The following is a 24,380-nucleotide window of genomic DNA, read 5'->3' on the forward strand; positions in this document are numbered from 1 at the left end:
TCCCGCTCAGGTCACGATCTCACGGTCCTTGAGTTCGAGCCCCACGTTGGGCTCTGTGCTGACAGCTCAGAGCCTGGAGCCTGCTTCGGATTCTGTGTCTCCCTCTCTCTGCCCCTCCCCCACTCATGCCTCTGTCTCTCTCTCTCTCTCTGTCTCTTTCTCAAAAGTAAATAAACATTAAAAAAATATTTTTTGGACAAAATAGGATTTTAGCTCAGTTTTAAACAACGGGCAAAGCCTCAAGGAATAATGGCATTCCCAGTAGATGAAAATCCTTGAGCAGGCAAGTGCAGGGTATGTGTAAGAGTTCAAGAATCAGTTGCATCTGGCTGCTTTTTTGGTTGAAAGCAGGTACAGGGCTGGAAGGAGCTTGGATTTTAACCTCAGAGGCAGTTGGGAGCCATTAAAGGAGTTGTAGCAGTGGAGCAACGTGATGAGGTCTTTATCAAGGTTCACTCTAGTTACCAGCTTCTACTTGTCTTAGGTGTGATAAGAGATAATAACGTGCTTGTGAAGGACAACGTACTTATTTGTGCTGAAGTGTCATGGAGTCTGAAATTTACTTCCAAATGGTCTGGGGGCGGGGGGAGGGTGGAAACGTACATGTGTGTGTCTGTGTGTGTGTGTGTGTGTGTGTGTGATAGAGAGAGAGAGAGAAAGCAAGACAGAAAGAGAGAAGGGGAGCAGATATGGCAAAACGTTAGCAGTTATTGACTCCTAGAGGACAGTGCACACAAGAGTTCTTTGTACCATCAGCTAATGGATGTTTGGGAAAAAAAGTTTTCGTAGGAATGAGAGCAAAGGAGCAAAGTGGGGGTGGGGGACAGACCTCCCTGAGGAAGGGACAGGCTGGGAAGGTGACACAGTGAGGGCGAGAGAGCATGAGCCCCGAGGGACAGGGCGTGGTGTCCTCAGGATGAGATGGGCAGAGAGACTCAAGCCACAGTGCTCAGGGCGGGTGGACATGCTGGTGAGGAAGGCACAGGAGGCCAAAAACTGGGCAGCTTCCAGCCCGAGGGCCCAGGAGGACCAGTACCAGGAACAGAGGGCCGAGGAGGAACTTTCAAGGAGGGCTTGTTTTACATTCTTTATAATTGATGTTTGTCTGTGTGACTGTTGTGGACTCAGAATTTCAGAGCTTGAAATGATCTAAGAAACCACCTAAACAGACCCCTCATGTCCCTCATGGGGAAACCAAGGCACAGGCTTACTTAAAGCCTCAGAGCCTGATAGGTGACTGAGGATAATGTGCCAGGTTGAACCAGTCCTCAGATGGCCTGTTTCCAGGTTCCTGCTCTTCCTCTGAATGCCCCAGGGAACCAGACACATGAGCCATGACATGAGGATACAAGAGTTTGGTCTGCCTTTCTTTTTTTTTTTTTTTTTTTTTTTTTTTTTTTCATTTTTTAATGTTTATTTATTTTTGTGAGAGAGAGACAGAGCGTGAGTGGGGGAGGGGCAGAGAGAGACAGAGGAACACACAGAATCTGGAACAGGCTCCAGGCGCTGAGCTTTCAGCACAGCCCCCGCCCCGCCGCAAGGCTCGAACTCGGGAACAGCGAGATCATGACCCAGGCCAAAGTCAGACGCTTAACCGACTGAGCCACCCAGGCACCCCTGATCTGCTTTTCTTAATGAGTCCTTTGAAATGCTTTTTGCACTTATATCTCATCAGGGAGCTTTTGGGGGGGTAGACTGCAGCAGGGGGTGATGGAGGTGTAGTGATAGTAACAGTTGGCCCCGACTGAGCCCTCCCCTGGGGCCAGGCACTTATCTGGCGGTTTTCCACATCAGTCCATTTAATCCTCAAACCTATGAGGTGGGCACTGTGTTTACGCCCATTTTACAGATGGCAACAACAAGGTTAAATAGCTGCTACAAGGTCCCGTCATTTGTAAGTGACAGAGTTGGGACTAGCACTCAGGCAGTCTGGCCCCAGAGCTGGCACGTTTAACCACCGTGCCATCGACCACACCACCTGGCATGGGTCTGCTATGCTCTCCTCCTGTTCTCAGTGACTGGCTGGCTGACTGATGACTGATCTGTTTATTTTGCCAGAGGGAGGGTCCACAGCAAATTTTGGCCCCGGCCTCATTGGTATTTTTGCAGTAAGTCAAGACCTATTTATTACTCATAGAGTATTTGGGGGGGGTCCATGATAAAATAAGAAATGCAAAACTTAATTTCACCTCTCCGCTAGCTACACTACTCATTCTTTTTTAATAACGCTCTCTTATCAGCCTCCTGGCAGCTTTTGCGTTTCCCGTGCATGTTAATTACTTTATTATTAACGTTGATATCTTTGGTTCGGCCCAGCATATCTTGGTGCTTTTTGTTTCCAACGTGCACCCATTTTGCCTTGTTCATTGGCATACGCGGGCCCAGTTCCTGTTTCTAAAAGGGATTCTTTGAGCCTCGGTAAACATATGGCTTTCAATTAGTCGTGCAATCCTCATTCCCATTTTCATCTCAGCCACGTCACTAATAGAGTGTTCTTAACATTTCCCCAATACAGGCTGTATTGTGTCAGGTTTCTGATATTGTTCCTCAACCCTTGTTTTCTCTCCAGGTTACAGCTCAGAAACCCCACAACCTAGCACTGAGTGATATGACAAACAGTAAGATGTCCAGAGATTGAACCCTGGGGTAGTCGGAGACAGGGCTTTGTGAGATGAGCCTGGAGGGTGATCCAGGACCAGATTCTGGGAGGACTTGAGTGTTAAGCTGAGAACTTCAGACTTCATCCTAAAAGCCAACATCCTCCCAAAGTAGATGATACAGAATGCTAATCCCATTAGGTGTCCCAAAATAAAAGGGAATGGGGGATTTCATGGTCCAACAGCTTAAGAAATCCCAGAAACTATACATCTGCCTCTTGGAAATGTACAATGGACATGAATTTAGCATGTTAAAGGCTCTGAAAAGTCCTGCAGTTTAAAATTTTTTAATTAAACATTTTAATATTTAATAATAAAAAATGTAATTAGCATTTTCAAAACTTCTTTGGCCACAGAACCCTTTTCTTTTTTTTTTTTTTAATTTTTTTTTTTCAACGTTTATTTATTTTTGGGACAGAGAGAGACAGAGCATGAACGGGGGAGGGGCAGAGAGAGAGGGAGACACAGAATCGGAAACAGGCTCCAGGCTCTGAGCCATCAGCCCAGAGCCCGACGCGGGGCTCGAACTCACGGACCGCGAGATCGTGACCTGGCTGAAGTCGGACGCTTAACCGACTGCGCCACCCAGGCGCCCCCACAGAACCCTTTTCTCATGGAGCATATTTACATTTACATATTCTGAAGAATATAATTTAGAAAGTGCTGCAGGAGGGGACAAGGAGTCTTTATGGGTTTTGAGCAGGAAGGGAGCATGCTTAGACTCTGTTTTAGAAAGGTGGCTCTGAGGGCGCCTGGGTGGCTCAGTCCATTAAGCATCTAACTTCGGCTCAGGTCATGATCTCATGGTTTGTGGGTTCGAGCCCCATGCCATGTTGGGCTCCGTGCTGACAGCTCAGAGCCTGGAGCCCTGCTTTGGATTCTGTGTGTGGGTGTCTCTGTCTTCCCCTCCCCCACTTGTGCTCTGTCTCTCTCTCTCTCTCTCTCTCTCTCTCTCTCTCTCTCTCAAAAATAAATAAACATTTTTTTAAAAAGAATTTAAAAAGTCGGGGCACCTGGGTGGCTCAGTCGGTTGAGCATCCAACTTTGACTCAGGTCATGATCTCACAGTTCGTGAGTTCAGGCTGCGCATAGGGCTCTGTGCTGACAGCTCAGAACCTGGAGCCTGCTTCCGATTCTGTGTCTCCCTCTCTCTCTGCTCCTCCCCCATACGCGCTCTATCTCTCTCTGCCTCTCAAAAATAAACAAAACTAATAAAAAAATAAACAAAATAAAAAATAAAAAAGAATTTAAAAGGAAAGAATTTAGGAAGGAAGGAAAAAAGGAAGGAAGGAAGGAAGGAAGGAAGGTAGGTAGCTGTGGCAGCCAGTCGCAATGGGAGAGACTGAAGGCAGGAGGGGAGAAGAGAGGCCCTGAGCAGTTCAAGCAAGATGTAATAAGGATTGAAACCAAAGGTTTCAAATGTTTCAATGTTTTCTTTCTCTTTTATTTCAAGCCGCATTGTTGTCTTAAAATTGGAAAATCAGTGTTGCTATAATAAATCATAGCACAAGGATTTTACTCAGGCATAAAATCTGAATGAGAAAAGCAATCTGTGCAATCTTCCATCTTCAAAGGAAGCATTTAGCCCAACAGGGTGTTGGAACACAATGGCCATCTGTTTCTGCAAATCACTGGAGTTCATCGAGGCTTTCCAATCAGATAGACCCAGATTCGCGTCCTGGGTCCACACCTTAGTGGTCCTATGACGCGCGGCAGGTGGCCTCACTTCTCTGTGTCTCCATTTTCCCATACAGTGAAGAGGAAGAACAGTCCTTTTCTCACAGGCAGCTTTAAGGACTGCGTGCGGTGACATGTGCAAAGTCCTTAGTGTGGTGCCTGGCACGTGATAACATAAAACAGATGTCATTGCCCCTTCTGTATTAGTGGGGATAGGCTGCGCCGGGCTGCAGTAACCCTCTAAATCTGGGAACCCCTAAATCTCACCAGCCAAACGCATCAAAAGCCTATTTCTCACTCAAAGTCCACCTGTGAATCCGCATAGTCTCCAGGGTAACTGTCTTCCACGAGGCCGCTCAGCGATCCGGGCCCCACCACCAGGCAGCCGGCTGGCCTTACAACAACAGTTCTGGGCCTCAGCCCATTAGGGGCGAATGGTGCTTCACACACAGCACACTGGCCAGAATTGGCCATGTGACACACACCCCCCCCCCCCCCCGCCACTGGTAAAGGGGCTGAGAACTGTGGACAAGCAGCTGGGGTGTGGGGGGAGCCCCTGCCTCTGCCGCTCCTTCATTCCCTTCGGTCAGCCCACTTAACCTCTCTGAGCCTCAGTGTCCTCATCTGCAAAATAGGGCTCATACTTCCTGCCCTACCTTGCGTGGGATTGTCATAGGGGTATGTGTGATTATGTTGGTGAAAAACGCTAAGTTAACGTGAGAGGTGATTGTATGCTTACTTTTTGCTATGCCAAAGCTATGTCACTTTCTCTGGTCCATAAGAAAAATGTACCACTTCAACCCTCCTTAAATCTACGTTCCTATTCTTATTGCCCTGACGCATCCTGTCCCTAGATTGCTGGCTCCCCCCTCTCGTTTGGGCCTTTTTAATTCTTTTTCAGTGAGATCATTAGGTCACAGTAGCCTTTGGTGGCCGGTTCTTGGAGTGGCACAGGAGGGCAGCACATCCTACATGGAAAAGGAGACCTTGAAGTGTCATGAGGGATGACAAAGGGGCCACCAGCACATTTCTCCTGGACAGCAGAGAGAGCTCTCAGGGGTTCTGCATCACAGGATCTATGGTTGCTTAGATCCCTAAGGAGCAGCAGACAGGGGTGTGTGTGTGTGTGTGACCAGTATTCCCTCAAACATGGACAATGACAATGTGGACCACCAAGCTCCATGGTGTGCTTCAACTGCCAAATAACCAGTGCAAACTCAGGGGACTGTAGGTGCGGGGAGGGGACAGCACTCTTGCCCTACTCAGACCCCCTGGGAAACTTGTGTCTCAGATGGGACCCAGACCCCATGCAGAGAGGGACAGGAGGAGAGGAGGAAGGGAAAGAGCTAAAAACTGTGCCACATAGAAAGGGTCGATGTCAACCCAGCAAAGAGAGGTGTCCGAGGAGCACAACCGCCAGAGCTTAGGAAGGAGCCATGGCTTGCAGGGGCCCGGACGGCAGAGCCCATGACCGTTGGGCAAAGTTCTGGGGATTCAGGTCTCAGCTTAGGATGAGGAAGAACATTCCCATTTTAATCTGACTCGTCCCAAGAATGAACTGAGCTTCCTTAGGAGGTAGTGAGTGTCTCATCATCAGAGGTGTGCAAAGACGAACCCTTGGCAGAGAGTACACACTAAGGAGTGGAAGCGAAAGAAAATGTTTGAGTCTCTTCAAGCCCAAAAGGTGTGTGAATCCACAAACTGGAACAGTGTGATCTCAGAAGACTTTATATATGTGTATATAAGGAGAGAAGGGCAGGGGCGGGGAGGAAGAGAAGAGGGCCTAGAAAAGTGAGCAGGCTGTGGGGTGAAGAAGGGGGCATGCCCACCCACCCAGTTGCGGGGGGGGGGGGGGGGGGGCTGGAGGATCCCCAGCGTGGCCAGCGGGGGGCAGCAGCACCAATCACAGCATCCTGTTTTGGGACAATCTTTGCAACATTGCACTTTGGGGGCTCCCAGTCCGCCTGCCTCCCTGAATGACAACAGGAAAATGAAATGGGTGCTTTGTTCTCACTTGCATTACCCTGGGGCACGTGTGTCTCTGGGCTTTGTAGTCTTTTGTCTTACCCGGCTCTTGCTCAGTGCTCAGAGCAGCCCTTTAAAGCAGGTGACTCTGGCATTTCTCCAGGAGAACCTGGGGCTCAGCAGGAGCGAGAGCTTGGGGCCAGAACCCTCATCCAGAGGCAGGGCCCGTGGCTGTCCATCATCCCAGGGCACTGTGCTGTCGCCCTACTGCCGCTTAGCCAAGGGCAGACGGTAAAATCTGAGATGCAGCGGAGAACAGGAGAGGGGGCACTTGACGCCCGCCCACGCAGCCACCTTCCTTTCTCCTTGATGAGCTGGGACTCCCAGAACTCCAGATGAGCCAGGGTTCCAGTGAGCAGCACAAACAATAGAAAGGGCCCTGGGCTAGGAGTCAGGACGCGGGGATCAAGTGTGTGCCCCTGGGTGAGTTGCAGCCTATTCCCGGACTAGGTGTTCTCTGGGCAAAATGGGAACAAGGGTGATGGCCCTACTAAATTTTTAGGGTTGTTAGGCAGATCTAATGGCGTTGAAAACCATAAAATTGAGTGCATGTGCCCAGCAGTGGTGAAATACAGTAGCTCTGTCCAGGACCCTGCATGCTCCGGCTTCCTGATTTAGAGCGTTCTCACACCCTAGTTCTGTCTCCTCCCTGTTCTCACCAGGCTGGGCGTGGACTTGACAGCAGGGAGTCACTGTGAACCAGCAGCCAGGCCATGCGGCAGGCTCCTGTGAGAGGGCAATGAGAAACACCGCACCTGCATGGCCAGGCTGAGTAGGGCCAGCTTGGCGGCCTTGAGGCATCAGCTGAGCAGGAGAGATGGCCAGTCCTGCCAAGGACCAGGGCTGGGCAACTTGAACGGGGCCCTCTGGGAGCTCTACTCACTTCTGGGGCCACAGACCTCTCCCCAGACCAGGGGCAGTTACCCCCACAAAGAGGCCGGAGGGATTCTGGCCTAGAGGCAGGATGTGGGTGAGTGGGCACTTGAGCAGGCATGCCCAGGTCTGACTGGAAAGTACAGGAGGAGGGGCTGCCTTTGGCCAACTCGGGGCCAGGACGAAATCTCGAGTAGGGCAGGGCACCAGAGTGACCGCGGAGGCAGCTCGTGGCTGGAGGTGCCTGGCCAACCATGTGCCCTGGGGTGGAGGAGAGCACCGTCTTGGGACACTTGAAACTCATTGCTGGCACTCTAGTGACCAGGGCACGCTTTGGTGTAGTTTGGGATTTGTGGTTTACAGCAAAGGTTTGGGAAGTTGGGCAGACCAGGGAGCAAGTGGCGGCTCCAGCATTTAGTGCCTGTGTGACCTTGAACACAGCACTCAGTCTCTCCTCTACTCATTTAGCACCCCTGAAAAGGGGCTCTCTAGAGCTCACTCATGCAGTGATTGTAGGAATGCAACGGGGTGTATATATGACATGCTTAGCCCAGAGTCTGGCATGTGGAGGAACAGGTGCCATTCACACGGCGGTGAAGAGGGGTTATCCCAGGACTAGGAGGGGACTTTATGGGCCTGGCCATGGATGGATGAGGCTGATGATGGGCGTCAAGGCTGGAGAGATACGTGGGGCCCATCATAGAGGGTCACGATGCTGTGGTCACGAGTCAGTGCGTCTTTCCTGCGGTCTGAGAAGCATTGAAGGTCTCTGAGTTGGGGGCCTGGGTGGAATCAGAAAAGAAGGGACACCCTGGGTTCTGGTCTCACCTGGGTGGAGCAGTTCTCTGAGCCAGACAACTCGAGAGGAAGGGCAGGTTTAAGGGAGAGAGTGACAAGTTCAGATGGAAAACATTAGGTTGGAGGCCCAGGAACATCGAGGAAAGGGGCGCCCCACAGAGAGATGCCCCTCCGGGGGAGGAAGGGGAGCAAGAGGGCCCCAGCAGAGAAAGGCATAGATCTGGGAGAGGCCAAGGCCTGGAGGTGACAGGAGAGAGCCCATCCAGAGTGGCCTTTGAGGGTAGGGGACTAAATAGGGTCCCTCATCTCTGGCCACTAGGGTGGGTCGTGGAGACCATGGGGAGCATCGCAGTGGCCTGGGGAGAGTGGTGACAGGTACAGAATGTAGCTGGCATTCCAGATGCCTTTTTCAGAAAGCTCGGATGCAGGGCAAGAGGAAGGGGCAACTAGCTCGAGAAACAGAAATCGCCCAAGGAGGAGTTTTGGACGAGGCTGGGGGCTGGGGTGGAGGCAGAGGGTAACTCCCCAGGGAGACAGGAGCACGGCGTGCCAGAGGCTTTCCTTCCCTCAGTCACTGTCTGGGTGGTGCTGGGTACACATGAAGTGACTGTTGCCTCATGAAGCTCTGGGTTTTGTTTATGCTTAGGATTTACCTTACAGCTCACAGTCTCACCGTTCCTGCGGGCTCTGCAGGTCACAGGCCTCCCTTCTCTGCAGCCCCTCTTGTCTCCCGCTGCTCTTTTCCTTGATCTGCTCATCCCCTGCCTACCCCCCTCCTCACTGGGGCGCCACCAGGGGGCCCTCTGGCCTCTGCCTGCCCAGGACACCCAGCCGTGGCTCCCACAGGCACGCTGGGAAATGCCGGCCTGCGGCTTTCTGCCTGTGGGTTGAGGCATCCTGGTCCTGCTGAGGTGGGTGCAAGCCAGACTCTAGGCAGACGACCCTGCCTCCCATCTGGTGCTGCCACCGCGGAATCACGGAATGTTGGCGCTTGAGGGGACCTCACAGGGTAAGGGGCCAGCAGACTTGCTGCTTCTAGAAAACTCAGGTGACCACATGAACAGTTAACCCATATTTCCACGTACCCCAGTGTCAGCTGAGGTCTCATGGGCCCTGAGATCTGGGAAGAACTGCCTCAAACCCCCCAGATGGGGAAGCCAGGGACTAGGGACGCGCTGGACAAGCAGCATGGATGTGGGTGGGTGGCAGACAGACCCAGCTCACGCGGCCGGGCCCTGTGCTTCCTAGCATCTCATTCAGGAGAAGCCAAAAATCTGGGTGTTCCCGTGAATCACCTGAGTTTTAAGTCCTGCCTATGAAGACAAAAAAAAATGAAAGCACTGTGTGGATCAAGTAAAACGCGTCAGTGGCCCTCACGCCGCCCAGAGGCTGTGAGCTTCTCCCTGCCCTAGAACTGAGGGAAGACCCACACGCTGGCACCCAGCCGTCCCCTGGTGACTGTCTCTCTTGAGGATGTGCCACTGGGTCATCGACTCATCTGGGGAGGTGTGTGTTTGGGCACTGGTCTTATTCCCGAGCACAGGCAGGCTTGTGCTGACAGGGGCCGCTGCAGACCATGACACTGACACCCGAGAACCAGGGGGGCCACCGCCCGTTCACCGGGCGCCTGGTGAAAGCACCCTCACGATCGAGCGCCTCTTGGCTTTGGGTTCAGTGGCAACATCCGTGAGCTCTTCCTGCTCCAGGCTTGCCCCGGAGGCCTCAGACACAGGCCCAAGGAAAATAGGGGTGCCTTCGAAGGCCCACCTCCCCAGGAAAGGGAACAGAGGCCACAGGAAGTGGAGCTGCCCCCCACCCCCAACCCTGCTTTGCAAGAAGGAGATGGTGCTTGCCTCCGCCTCTGGCTTGCTGTGTAACCTTAAGCAAGTCTCTTGTCCCATCTGAACACATATGGGCTCCAAAGGGCTAGAAAGATTAGGACCTATTACGGCACTCATCAGCCCTTAACTTCCCCCAAGACAGTCCTCACCCCAGTGGTGAGCCTTTCACAACCATGAGATTTCCCACAAGATTCCAAATGCAGAATGCCTGTCTGAACAGGACCAGGCGGGGGTCTTGCTGTCCAAATGGTGTCCTCAGGCTGACCAGGGCTCCTTGCCCTCCTCGGTGAGGTCCTGGCCACCTCCTCCACCTCATCTCCCCTCCACAAAGCAGGGCTCCGTGAGGATGTGGCCAGAGGGCATCAGGTGAGCGGCTCTGGGCCCCATGTTGCTTGTTCTGGAAGTTGTTCCAGCCCTATGTGAGCAAGGGCGCATAGCACCAACGGATCGGATACACCCAAAAGCCAGCTCCGGGGGGCTGATACGGCAGTGCCTAGCACCCATGAATGGCAAATCCTCATAAATGTTGTGGTGAGCAGCCCACAAGGCTGGCCCCTCCTGTGCCAGCCTACAGCATGACCCAGTGCCCAGGGCACAGGACCGGGCTCAGGACACCTGCATCTGGGCGTCTACTCAGTCACCCACTCGCTATGAGTGCTCTGCCGGGCCTCAGTTTCTCCATCTGTAAAAAGAGGAATTGTAATTGGACTAGTGCATTTAGTGTTTGGAAATGGGCAGCCAGGGGAGGGAGATTTGCACTGTTCCAGTGACCAGAAACCACGCCTGCCTTTTAGGGCCCACAGCCTAGGAGCTCTGAGTGCCCTGCACTGAACAAGACCGTCCCTCACAGCAAAGAATTGTACCCTCTCCAAAGAAAAACATGTGGGAGCATCCCTGTTGAGAAACCCCGGTGTGTGATCTCACAGGTCCCTTCCAGATCTGGGGTCCTGAAAAAAATTCACCCAAACTCATAACCAAACATTCTAAAAAAGAAATTCTTACCTTGAAATGACAGCTCTAGCTTTGCTGCCTCAGAGATGTGGGGCTGCTGCTGTTGAGATAAGCAGCCCAGCCCCAGAGGGATCCAGAAGGTTCCTCCCGGCTCTAGCGCTCTGTGACTCTGCAGTGGGAGATAATGATGATGGTTTACATATAAGGAGCGGGCTTTCCAGCCTCTAAGGCCTGCTAAACACACCATTTACCTCCTTTGATGGTCTTGCCAACCCTGGGAGGTTGCAGATGAGCAAATCATGGCTCAGAAAGGCTTAGGGATGTGTTTAAAGTCACATAGCTGGCAAGTGATGGACCTGGGGTCTGAACCCAGGGCCCTTTCCCGTCCTTGCCCAGACTTCCTTGATGAGACTCCCTCACCATTTCCCCCAGAAGAGGCATTCACCTGCCTTCCCAGGAAAAGAAAAGCGTCTCAGGATTCTGAAATGCAGCCCATGAAGGCCAGACACCCTCCCCTCCCCTCCCCTCACCACACACATTCAAATTCACATTGATATACATACATATACTCTCCTCTAGTAGAAAAAAACACCAATTTTACTATGTATTTCAAAAATCAACTTTGAAATTAAAAAAGAAGAGGAAGAAGAAGGAGGAGGAGGAGGAGGCAGAGAGGAAGCAGCAGCAGCAGCAGGAACGGCCCAGTGAAAAAGTTCTGAAAGCCAGCTTCTAGGAGCTGGTCAGAAGGTAGAAGGCACCCCTCCTTCAAAGCAGCACAGGCTGAGTAGGGCTTGGGAGCCTGAGCCACTCACAGCAGTGGCAGGCATAAAAGGTCCAAGGGACCAAGAGCCCCGTGGTCACAGGTGAGGCATATGGCTCCCTTCACTCCCACCATCCAGAACCCCCACCCCAACCTCCCTGCCCAGACTTGAAACCCTGGCTGGCCCCACGCAGGACACACAGAAGCCCAGTGTGGTTGAGATCTGTTCCAGGGTCAGAACACACAGACAAGCTGTGTCAGGTCTGTGCTGGTACTAAGCTATCACTCAAGTGTCAGGGGTGTGTGAGTGACAAGAGAATCTGCATTTTTGACCAAAGATCTGCTAAGCCGAGGACCAAACGTCACTCTCTTATCTAAGATCCTTTAAGGCCTCGCTGCCCAGAAGGCGGTCCCTGGACCAGCAGCATCAGGGTCACCTGGGAGCTGCTTGGAAATGCAGCATCCTGAGCCGAAGCCAGACCTCCCGCCCCCATCTGCACTTTAACAAGCTCCCTGGGTGGTTTGTGTGCACAGCATCGAGTAAAAAGCAGTGTCAGCCCCTCACTTACTACCTGCCAGCCACGCTGGCCTCCTCTTGCTCCCTAAAACATGCCAAAGTCTTTGACATTTCAGATCTTTCCTACCTGTTGTTCCCCCTCTCAGGAATGCTCTCCCCCTAGGTGCTCACATGGCTGCTCTTTCTCACCCTTCAGGCCCTCAGACTAAATGTCACCACTTCAGAAAAGCCTTCCCGGACTGCCTGACATGCAGTCGGTGCCCCCCTTGGCACTTTTCTTTGGCTGCGCTGATCACCGTTCTGTTCACAGCTGCACTGTGTAGTTTGCGCTCGCTAGAGTGACCACTCCAAGAAGGCAAATGCCCTGCCGGCGTCTATACCTGGACCCGGCGTGGAGCATAGTCCATGGCACACAGCAGGCACACGAGACTGAGTCGATTCTGAATGAGTGTAGGACAAATACAGTCATGAAATATAGGACAAATGTAGTCATCCCTCAATGTGCGCAGGCTCACATTAACTGCACCGTAAGTTAACCCTTGCACTCGCTTTGCACCTGGGAAACTGAGGTCTCCAGAAGGGTGGGGCGTGCCAGACGCTCACCCAGCAAGTCTACGGTAGAGCGAGACCAAAGCCTTTGGCCTTTCAGGACTCACCACCTCCACCCCTGCCCGACTCCCTGCCTGTCCGTTTGTGCGGCCTGACAAAGCAGGATGTTTGCAGGGGCCACTGACCTACATTGTGAGTAATTGCATTATGCAGAGGGACTCTCGGGCCAGCTGCTCTCCTTTTGCTGCACAGATGGGGGAGGCTTTCCCGGGCAGCTTCTGCAGGCCTCCCGCCGAGCAGCGGTTGGACCAGGAGTCAGGTATGAGCCCTTCCAGCCTCTGGCCCTCACAGACAGGCGTGGCCTCCCTGCTGGGCACCGCACCCTGTCAGGCAGGAAGAGCATTTTATCAGCTTGCATTCCACTCCCAGCGCCAAAGCACAGCCTTCACAGAGCTCCGGGGGCTTCAGAGGAGGCCGCTATTGAATGTTCAGCGGTTAAGTCATTCCTCCCACAAACAGCACCTCACAGTTTATACAGCAGGGTTATAGGATTATACATACCCACTGTCTCCTTGGAATGTGATGTGGTGCTTGTGAGAGGCAGGGCAGGCTGGGAAGAGCATCTGGTGAGGGAGGAAAGAAAAGTGACTGGTTCGGGAGGCAGACAGACCTGGGGTAGAACCCAGCTCCAACAGGTACTAGCTAGAAATTTGGGGCAAGTTCTTTCATCTTCCTGTGCCTCGGTTTTCTCATCTGCAAAATAGATACAACACTTTGTTGGAGGCTTCAACAAGACAACATATGGAGACCTCACAGCTTAGTACCTAGCACGCTGCTGTCACCCGTGACAAGAGACCTGGGTGTTCTTAGGGTGCCTGTTACTGGGTGAGGTCAACTCATTCCCCCTCTGAGGCTGCTTCTCGTGGAATCGTCCTGATCTTACTAGAATGGAAGAGCCCTGAGGACAGGGCTTTTGTCAGCCCTGGTTACTGCTGTATTCCCCCCTGCCCAGAACAGTACCTAGCAGGTGGTAGTGCTTTATAGTTTTGTGTTGAATGAATGAATGATTACTTAGGTAATTGCCCAGGTGGACAGCAAGTAAGGAAGAAAAATAGAGGGGAAAAAAAGCAATTTGAAAGCTCTTGTAGGCTATTCAGCCATGGAAATTGATTTATACCAGTCGAAATGCTGTAGTGCCCAAAAGTATGGAGAAGCAAGATTGCAATCCTGGCTTAGACCCTTATACGAGATCGCAGCATGGCATCCACAGGGGGTAATGCCCTGTGATCGCTGGCCCTGGACTGCATGACAGGCCCACACTGGGAGTGTGGATGAGTATAGGTCCAGATAGGCCTGGGTCCTCCAGCCCCACCTTTCCCAATATCCCCTACCCTACCACAGCACTCCCACTGCGGGGAAGTGGCGGGGGGGGGGGGGGGTCCTCCAAGGTGCCTGGAAATCTGGCCTCCTGCAAGACCACTGGGTGCTTTCTTAAGTAACTCAGGATGCTGCTTCCGGCTTTGTGGCCCCACCGAGCCACAAAAGTAGCTCTGTGTCCTCAGCAGAGGGTGATCCACGGCACCGGTCCAGACCCTCCACACTGGTCTTGGATGCCCTCTAGTGGCATTTTGGTGTATGACAACTCCAAGTAAGGGCTCAGGTGGTGGCGCCTTTCCACACCCCCACCATCCTTCCTCCCCCAACATCCCACCCTTTGCATCATCAAGTGCGTCTCTCCCCATGTGTGTGACTGTTCAGACCACTCTGAACTCAAGTCCCAGGCATGATTAGAATCTATCAGATAAGAAAAGGCATGGCTTTTACAGTTGGCTTTGAGATTCAGTACAGGGGTACTGACTATTCAAACTCCCCACCCCCTGGCCCCAGGAGTACATGAACCTCATCACTCCTAAAACCACCCAACCCCTGCCACTCTTATCCATGTACAGTGTGAACAGACATGGGGTTGTGTGAGGATGATGTTAATGACCAGGAGATTTTTGTGGCTTCTGGATCAACACCTTTGCACTAGCTCACCCTCAAGACCACTGACTTCTCTGAACTCTTGACTGGCCCTTGATTTTTTTGCTGCACTCCCACCTCTGCAGTGGTGGCTGTGCTTAAGTTTATTGAGATGGGTAAGGGACTAAAAGACCAGATGTAGGGATTAGGATTTCAGGATGGGGAGCATGGAGGGGGTGGGAGTGGGCAGGCTACCGGCAAGTTAAAAGGTAACCTGGCTAGAATGTCAGCTGCAGAAGGAGGAAGACAGAGCTAACAGCAGTTTGATAAGAACTACCTAATGGAGTCTTAGTCAACCGTAAGAAACATATGAATCACCAGTGGAAGGTAGTTGTTTAGAAAGCCAAGGATATGTGGGGCAAGGGCATAGGCAGACTTGCTTAGGACCACCACCTGGAGTGCTGAGCTCGATTACAGGCCTGTAGATCAATGGTGAACTTGAGCAGTTTGAAGGACCAGGTCAACTCATGGCAGGAGGTGATGTGTACCTTCACGGCAGCTCTTTCCTCCTGAGGAAGGGTGTGCAGACTCAAGAAGAGAGCTTGGGATTATTCTGAGGACCCCAGAGGAAAGGCAAGGACCAATGGGTGGAGGTACCGGAGGAGAAGGTTCTGGTTCAGTAAATGAGCTGTGTAACCACTCACCGAGAGTGGGAGGGGGCTCTCTGTCACTGGGGATATAAGAGTCAGACAACCATTCTTGGCCTCCCACGAATAGAGTTTTCATAACATTGAACAATGGTGTATGACAGCATCAGTCCTTTATACACAAAGAATCTAAGAGTCTGTCATAAATTATTGCCTTTCATTGGAGAACAACAGATACTATCATCATTAATGGGTTTGCTATTCATGCATGACCGTAATGGGCCTGTGCTACTGCATTCTGATGTCTGCTTGGTTGTCAGACATTAGAGAAACCCAAGTTTCACTGTTATAAGTCACTGTTGACCTTGAGACCAGCTCCTTTCTCAGTCCCCTCAATTAAACAGTGAAAGTAAATTAGGAAACCCCATTACCCTTACTAGAATCCAGCCCAGCTCCTGGGCGGGTAGCAGTAGAGGGGAAATTTCTAGCCTTGCAACTCTGACTGTGGTTCCTGGAGATCACCTCCTGGGTTGGCTCTCACTAGTACCCACGGCTGCCACTGCAGAGGCCGCAGGGATCCATTCCAGCCTATGTGTGGACTCAATGACCATGGAACCAAAGAGTCTGAGCTAAGGCTTTCTGTGGCTTGAGAAAACAAAAGGAAAATCAAGCTTAAGAGAGCATGCGGCTGGATGATCTGTTTACAAAATGGCCTTAGTGCGCCATCATTTCCCAAATCACAGGAGTCCAGGCCATTGCCTGCCTCAAAGTCCAGGCCTAGAGAGCAGGGCCAAGAGAAATAAGTTTCCCATTCCTGGTTACCTAAGGCCTGCTTTCCACATCCCTGGATCCCACCAAAGTGCTCCTTCTTCCTGGTGAGTGACCCTGGGGATGCTTACCTCTTCTTCTCAGGCATGTGGCTTTACTCCGGGCCTCAACAGGACAACTTCATCCTGGACACAGTTCTTTGATGAGATACCCTCAGTGTGTATCTGTTCCAAAGGCAAATAGATTCACAAATACATCTTCAACTTTACTAATAAATTTGTTGTTTGGATGTAGAGATCCTAAAACTATTTTGTATCTATTTAGCATCGAGCAAATGAGTGACTATTGTGATATTGTGGAAAACCAGAGATCTCACTGCAAGAAAAGAAAGATGCAAACACGGAATGGGGAGAAGAGCCCCGTGGTGTAGGATTTTATCTCTATCTATCTATAAACAGATGGTAGAGATATAGGGATAGCTACATAGAATGATGATGGATGGATGGATGGATGGATGGATGGATGGATGGAAGGATGGATGGATGGATAGGTGGATGGATAAGTAGATAGATAGATAGATAGATAGATAGATAGATAGATAGATAGAGGAAGGAAGTAATGATACCCTAGGAACAGTGAGCACATCTGGTGCCCAGATCTTGGTTTCTAAATATCATTCTCCACTAAAAAGAACCAAGACTCCTCAGAGAAATGACTGATTCTAGGCTGGGGAAAGGAAAGCACAAAAAACTGCAAGTCCTTGGTGTTCTGAGAAGTGGTAAAGTGCTCCAAAAAATTATGGGGATGTATTGAAAAAACACACGCAGCTGCATGAAGGAGCCAGTTTCCCACTGGCCAGATCTCGGAAAATTTGAGCATCAAAATGAATGATAGTAAGGATTATAAAGCACTGAATGAAAAATTAACCCCTAAATGCATACTGACCTACATAAATAAATGGAAGGAAAAGTAAGATCTTGTTTACAGTGGCATGCCAAGTATTTAAATAAAACGATAAGAGTTAGAAAGTCACCATTTTGCAGCCACCAGAGGAACATGACTCAGGTAGAAACCATCACTGGATGCTGAAACCACTGGGTTGATGATGGGGAAACGGGATACTCACACAGTCTCAAAGTATCTCCCACAGATTATTTATTAATTACAAGAGGGAAATGGTACCTTTGAAGTGGAGAGATCTGGCAGACATCACCTGAATCAAATGATCACAGTAACATCACCAATAACGGGACAAAGTGCCATCAAGTGCCACTGATGTGAAGCTCCAAAGAGGGAAAAACATCACTTTACATAGGATTCCTGCCATGAATGCATAACCCGAATCCGATCATGAAAACACATTCGGACAAACCCAAATTGGAGGACATTCTACAAAATAGCTAAACTGGATTCTTCAGAAATACCAATGACATAAAAGACCAAAGTAGGATAAGGAATTGTTGAAGATTAAAGGAGACTAAAGACATGACAAGTAAATGCAGGACCCAGTCCCAGATTGGATCCTGCTTTGGAAAAGCCACAATTGTCTTAAAGGATATTATTATTGAGCCAATTGGCAAAATTTGAAAACTGATAGTATATTAGATAATATACTGTATCAGTGTTAAATTTCCTCAATTTGGTAAGTATATGTGGTTATGTAAGAGAGTCTCCTCATCCTTAGGAAATACTTGCTATATATTTAGGTCAGGATGTCTATAACTTACTCTTGAACGGTTCAGAAAAAAATATTTTTTTTAATTCTCTGGGTGTGTTTTTCTCCTTTTTCCACCATGTGGCTGATTATTTCCCAGAGATTGCCAGCTAAAATTGTTAAGAGAGAGAACACATTTGGGTAAGATCCTCTCCACCATCCCTTTTCAAGCAGAGCACTTTGTACTAGGAAACCTCGTAAGTCTTTGACCAGACTCTGGATTGGCAGCTGTAGGTCAGGTACCCACACTTTGACCTCTCAGCTTTGGCCCAGGATAGGTCATGTGGTATATAACATGGCTGCCAACACTGCTCCCTCACTCGGGGTGATGGGCAAAAAGGTCTCCTTCTTCTGGCCTAGCCAGTAGTTACTGGGGTTAATCCCAAAGACACCTGAAGGCCTCTTGACATAACTGTGTGCCTCATTCTCACCCTCACTCTTTCAACAAACATTACAGATGTATGCTCTGGGACTGGTCCTATGCTAAGTACTAGAGGCACAGGAAGTGACCCACTCCCTACCTTCAGGAGATCTGAGTCAAGTTTGAAAGGCATGAAGAACAGATGACTAGAGTGCAGGGCTGAATCATGACCAACAAACAGAAGGCAGCCTCATGGGGACACAGAAGAGGGGCCCAAAAGGCCTCCTGGGCAAGGGATTGGCTATGGCTCATGGGAGGGAAAATGGCCATCAGATGGGGCCCTGGCTGCTGGAAGGGTGCCCAGTGCCATCCCTGGGTTTCTGTTTTCTCTTTGCACAGCCGGACCCAGCAGGACGGGACATCTCCATCCGCCCTCTCCTGGAGCACTGTGAGAACACCCATATGACCATCTGGCTTGGCATCGTCTATGCCTACAAGGGGCTTCTCATGGTAGGTGCGGAGCAGAAGGCAGAGGTTGGGGGATGCTTCTCTGTCAGAGCTCTCTCTCCCAGGTGCCTCTGTGAACATAAAAATAAACAGAGCCCCCAGGACTAAGCACTTAACTGTCTGCCAGGCCCGGCGTCTGCCACGTGTTACCTCAGTTCCCACAACAACCCTCTGAGATAGGTGCAGACAATGCTGAGAAGGCTGAAGCTTGGTTTGCCCGAGGTCGCTCAGCTAGTAAGTAGCAGATTCAAGAGCTTAACCACAGACTAACCCCAAAACTCACAAGTGTGCCTCACGGCGGCCACGATACCACTCCCGGAACAACGGTCGGTCAACATCTACTACACGTTCACATCCCACATTTTACTGGATTCTCTCAAAGTCTGTGGGAGGTGAGTGGAGTCATCCTCATCTTATGTAGATGAGGAAAGTCAGGCTCACAGAGGTTAAAGGGCGCCTGGTAACCTCCAACCTCCGAACCCAGTACTCCTTCCACTCCACCCAACTGTTGGCGTCAAAGGTCACATACCAAGCCCACCAGACATATCTGGAACGATTTGAAAAGGACAGCCGCACCCCCACCTTATCCCAGCACGATCCCTGAATCTTCTCTCCACATCCTGTGCAAACCATGCCTACACTGAAATCCCTCCAGTGACAGGAAACCAGGTACCATACCCTCCTTAGGTCTTTGTACAGGAAAGTTAGGTCACCATCCGTATAGTCACCATCTGTATATAAGTCGCCTCTGTATAGCTTCCACTTAGAGGCCAAGAATGAAGCCCTCTCCAAAGGTCAGGTAAACCAGGTTTTCTTGTATTGCTCGAACGTATCCTGCTGCTTCAGAGAACTGTTACTGAGGGGCCACACCAGAGGAGCATATACTAGGCAACCCTAGGCAAAGATTGTCCCCAACTTCATGCTAGCTGAGACCAGTTTCCATAGGGATTCTTTGAAGATCACTGGGCTTCAATCTGGGCCCCACAAGGTAATGACCCTGAAGGTGTCCCCAGGGGGTGCCCCGAGTGGAACTGGGACTTGGAGGCTGGCCAACAGCCCTGGGCTTGGAGAAGGGCACTCAGGAGACATGGTCACTAGAGCTGTCAGAGACAATGGCATGGACCGGAAGGCAGATCCATCATTAGTGGGCAAAGTTGCCAGAAGGCAGCTTTCGAGTCCACATTAAAGAAGGATTTTGTCCAACAGAGCAGTGTCTGCAGATGTGGTGGCGCCCCCTAGGAAGGAAGTGCTCCCTGTCACAGGAAGCATGGTGGTACCTACGATTTGAGACCCCTAGCACTTGCTGAATAAAGAGAGTGAAACCAGACTCTCCAGGACGCCTCTGGCTCCATGTTCCCTGATCCTGAGACACTGTGAAATTAGATTATGCTGAATCCGATTGACTCTTTAAACTGGATTTATCTGTAACGTTTTGACCATCCATTATCTTCTCCACCTACTTGCAAAAGTGGCTGGAGATGACTATATCTCTTCCAGTGAAGCTATTAGCTTCAGTCAGATCGTGTCAATAAAAGCTGTATTTGGCAGCACAAGGGCTTTACTGTTTCCAGTGTATGCACAGAATAACCCACAGCCCTCCTGGCCCTTAGGGTCTGTGACTAAAATTCTACCCACCCCCCAGGTCCTCCTGCTCTGAAACCACAGCATTTCAAGGCTGGAAAGAGTGTGCCCAGCCCTGCAGGCCCACTCTCCTGTCAGATGTTTCAGGACTCCTGGCCCCTAGTGCGCATCCCCAACAAGTTTTGTTCACTCACTGCTTCCACACCTCTAGTGATGGGGACCTCACCCACTCAAAGTGGCCTGTGCCACCCAGGGATGATGTATTAGTGCCCTGTGGCTGCAGTAACAAACTACCACAAATGGGTAAACACAGAGTGGCTTAAAACAACACACATTATTCTCTCACAGTTATGGAAGCCAGGAGTCTAAAACCAAGGTTGAGTTGTGCCCCCTCCAGAGGCTCCAGGGAAAATGCTTCCTTGCCTCTCCCCAGCAGCTGATGGCTCCAGGCATTCCTTGGCTTGGGGCTCCATCACTCTGTCTCCACCTCCATCTTCACATGGCCCTCTCTCTTTTCCAGGTCTTTCCTCTGTGTGTCTCTTACAGTGACACTTATCATTTGATTTATGGCCTACCTAGATAATCCAGGATGATCTCATCTCAGGACCCTTAATTATATCTGCAAGGACCCCTTCAAATATTCAGTCTCCGTGAATTAGGATATAGACATGTCTTTTAGGGCCACTGTTCAACCCACTATAGATGGGTTATTTTTCTAGAAGGTTCTTCTCTATCTTCAGCTAAAATCTGCCTTGATGCAACTTGTGCCCATGAACCCTCATTCTACTCCTTGAAGGCCTAAGAACAAGTTACTGTTTCCTCCCGACAGTCTTCAGAGATTTGCAGCCAACCACCAGGTCCCCAGACTCGCCCACATTTTACGACTGGTAGAGACTCTTGTGATGGTGCAGTGGGCCCCCAGACAGGTCAGTGAGGCTCGTCCAGCCTGCGATTCTTCCCTGGAAGAAGTGGACCGCAGAGCCCAGCCAGCATAGGCACTGTGGGACTGAAGGGCCCACACACGAAGGAACTAGCACAAAGCAGACTTTCAACAGCGTTGGATTCTTTCCCTCACTCAGCATCTGCTTCCTGGGCTTCTCGCTCCCCCATTTTAAAAGGAATCTTTAAAAAACAAATAGGTCTGGGGGTGCCTGGATGGCTCACCTGATGGAGCATGCAACTCTTATAGGTTTGGGCCCCAAGTGTGTGTGTAGAGATCACTCAAAAATAAATGAATAAATGAATAAATGAATGAATGAATGAATGAATAAATAAATACATAAATAAAATTATAGGTAGATAGATAGATAAGTAAATAAATAAATTGGTCTGTGAGATAACACATTTAGAGAAAAGGAGAGGAAAGCAGCCATGGTTGTATAAATAATACCAATTACAAAATGACTTTTAACTTACCCTTGTACAGGACACTTTGGTTTGCAAAATGCTTTGTGCAGCACTACAGTCATCTTCTCATCTCATCTGGATACAAACCCTGTGAGGTGGTATTATTATTCCCATTTCACAGATAGTGAAACTGAGGCCCTGAGAGATGAAGTGACTTGCCCCAAATCACAGAGCCAATGGAGAGCAGCAGATTCCAGATCCTCCGGCCTTGTGCCCAGCTGCCCTCCACCACATGGCATTTTGCTGCTGCCGTATTAAGTCAAACTTGAAAACAGAAGCCCTCGGGGTGATATTAAGTGGCCATGCAGTTTGGGATGCCCTGAGCTGCGATGATGAGGTCAGAGGAAAGAGGGGCCTTTGGGGAAAGTCCTCTTGGAAGGGCCTGGACTACAGCTGAAGGCCCTGAACCGTCAGCAGTCTTGGTCAGCTCTCCCCCCAACCCCCCGCCCACACCACCATTCTGCTGGGCATTCCGGCTGCACTTCCTCCACAACCTTCCCTCCCCTTAGACCACCCAGGAAGGCTAAGGCTTAGATCACACTGAACCTCTACCTTGTCCATTTCTGTTGGGAGATATACTGGTTAGGAGTAGAGCTGCAAGTGACAGAAAAGATAGTTTCTTAAGAGATAGTTAACTTCCTTCTTCAGATAAGCAATCTAGGGTTGGTGGGGGGCTCCCAGAATCTCAGCTCCTTGGATCTTGTGGCTCCCCCATCTTTATCATACAACTCCCACGTCTTGGTCTAAGATGACTGTTGTGGTCTAAGATGGCTTCTCAAGCTCCACCCATCAGACTCCACTCCTACTAGGAAGGAGGAAAAGGAGCACCGTTTCCCTTAATAGACACTTCCCAGAACTTGTACACACCACTTCCACCTACGTGGTGCTGTCCTGAACCTATCGTACACCACACCTAGCTCCAAGGACAGTTAGGAAATGTAATCTCCATTCTGAGTGACTTTGTGCATCGGGAGGTAAATAGAAGTCCCAGACACAGGTGCTCTGGCTTGTTTAGCAGTAAAAAAAGACAGGACTGAACTTCTAGAAACATAGTCCACTTTTGCTACTGTTTTACTGTGTGGCCTTGGACAAGCCTCTTCCTCCTCTCTGGGCCTCAGTGTTCGCTCTAGAGTGAGGGGAGGCGGTCGAGATCCCAACTGGAAACCCTTCCCACCACCGCCTCCTGTATGTGAACTGTGGTGGGGCGAAGGAGAACCAGATGCTCTGACACCCCCAGTCTGCATTTCCTCAGCAGGACTCCACCTGGGGCCACCAGTGGAGACTGAGGGTGACATCCAGAAGGCCTGGCCCTGACCCCCCCTTCCCAGAGTGGCAGGTGTGTGCCATCATGTGATAATGATGACTTCCCCTTTCCGCTCACCATTTCAGTTGTTCGGTTGCTTCCTGGCTTGGGAGACGCGTAACGTCAGCATCCCTGCCCTCAACGACAGCAAGTACATTGGGATGAGTGTCTACAACGTGGGGATCATGTGTATCATCGGGGCCGCCGTCTCCTTCCTGACCCGAGACCAGCCCAACGTGCAGTTCTGCATCGTCGCCTTGGTCATCATCTTCTGCAGCACCATCACCCTCTGCCTGGTGTTTGTGCCCAAGGTACGGCCTGCCCTCTGCACCCTGCCCTCTGGCCTCTGGTCTTGGACCCTGCACAGAGGGAACACCTGGCCTCCTCCGCCTTCTGGCAGTTTTATGCTTTCTGTACTTGTTATGATCACGGAAAGTTTGGAAAATGCAAACGAGTAAAAACCAGATTTTCCAGAAATCTCACAGAGTTGCATCACCCAAGAATAATCACTGTTTAATGTTTTGTTTTAGTTTTTTTTACTAAAAGCTACATAGTTTTTATGCGTTTCCTCCCAGTATTTTTTTAATAAGTGTTTCTTTTTTTTTTTTTTAATGTTTCATTTATTTTTGAGACGGGGGGAGGGGCAGAGAGAGAGGGAGACACAGAATCCGAAGCAGGCTCCAGGCTCTGAGCTGTCAGCACAGAGCCCGATGTGGGGCTCGAACTCAGGAACCACGAAATTGTGAGCTGAGCTGAAGTCGGACACTTAACCAACTGAGCCACCCAGGTGCCCCCCTTCCAGTCTTTTTTAAATGGTTAGGCAGTGATGCTTTTCCCGTTAGGGCTGCGATGATAGCTCACATATCATTTTGTAGTTTGCCTTTTTCACTGTTAATGTCTCCTGTGCATTTTCTCACAGCATAACCACCATTGACAGGGGATACCCCGTGTCTTCTTATCTGCTTGATTCCCTTATTGATGAGCATTACAGTCATTTCCAGATTTTTTTTATATTATAAATTAACTTTTTTCTACATAACACATGATCCCCATTTCTGGCTACTCCCTTCAGATAGAGTCGCAGAAGTAGTGTTAGTGGGTAAAAAGGAATAACCACTTTGAACAGCCACTTACATTTTCCATTCATCAGAAGCACTGATCTTGAAGACCAGCCTGAGAGATGTTTCTCAAACCTTATCCTTCCCATCAGCAGGCAGGTGAACCAGCGGCCTTGGTGTCTTGGGAGCCCCTGCAGTTGGCTGGTCTCAGCATCAGAAAAGAAGGGGAAATAGAGAGGGTAGAAGGAATTATTGGCCTGAGTAGGGGAGGGAGAATGGGGTGAAAAGAGATCACTCGGGGTCCATTGTCCCCCAGACAGACCGCCCATGGCACCTCCATCCAGTCAGTCCCCGAGCAGTGTTTTCCCTGGAACACTGATGCCGTATATGCCTTCTTTCTCTGGTTGTCAAGGCTCCAGCCCAA

General features: G+C 50.4%; 1 protein-coding gene across 1 annotated transcript in view; it reads left to right on the top strand.

The window, feature by feature from the left end:
- The window catches only part of GABBR2 (gamma-aminobutyric acid type B receptor subunit 2), a 351,797-nt gene that overhangs the window by 314,450 nt on the left and 12,967 nt on the right, over nt 1-24,380 (top strand). Inside the window, exons 14-15 of the mRNA XM_047831454.1 lie at nt 18,500-18,610; nt 22,985-23,209. Of these exons, the coding sequence (XP_047687410.1) occupies nt 18,500-18,610; nt 22,985-23,209 (336 nt within the window). The remainder of the gene's footprint in view (nt 1-18,499; nt 18,611-22,984; nt 23,210-24,380) is intronic.

This window comes from Prionailurus viverrinus, chromosome D4 (genome assembly GCF_022837055.1).
Source record: "Prionailurus viverrinus isolate Anna chromosome D4, UM_Priviv_1.0, whole genome shotgun sequence".
NCBI classification, from domain to species: domain Eukaryota; kingdom Metazoa; phylum Chordata; class Mammalia; order Carnivora; family Felidae; genus Prionailurus; species Prionailurus viverrinus.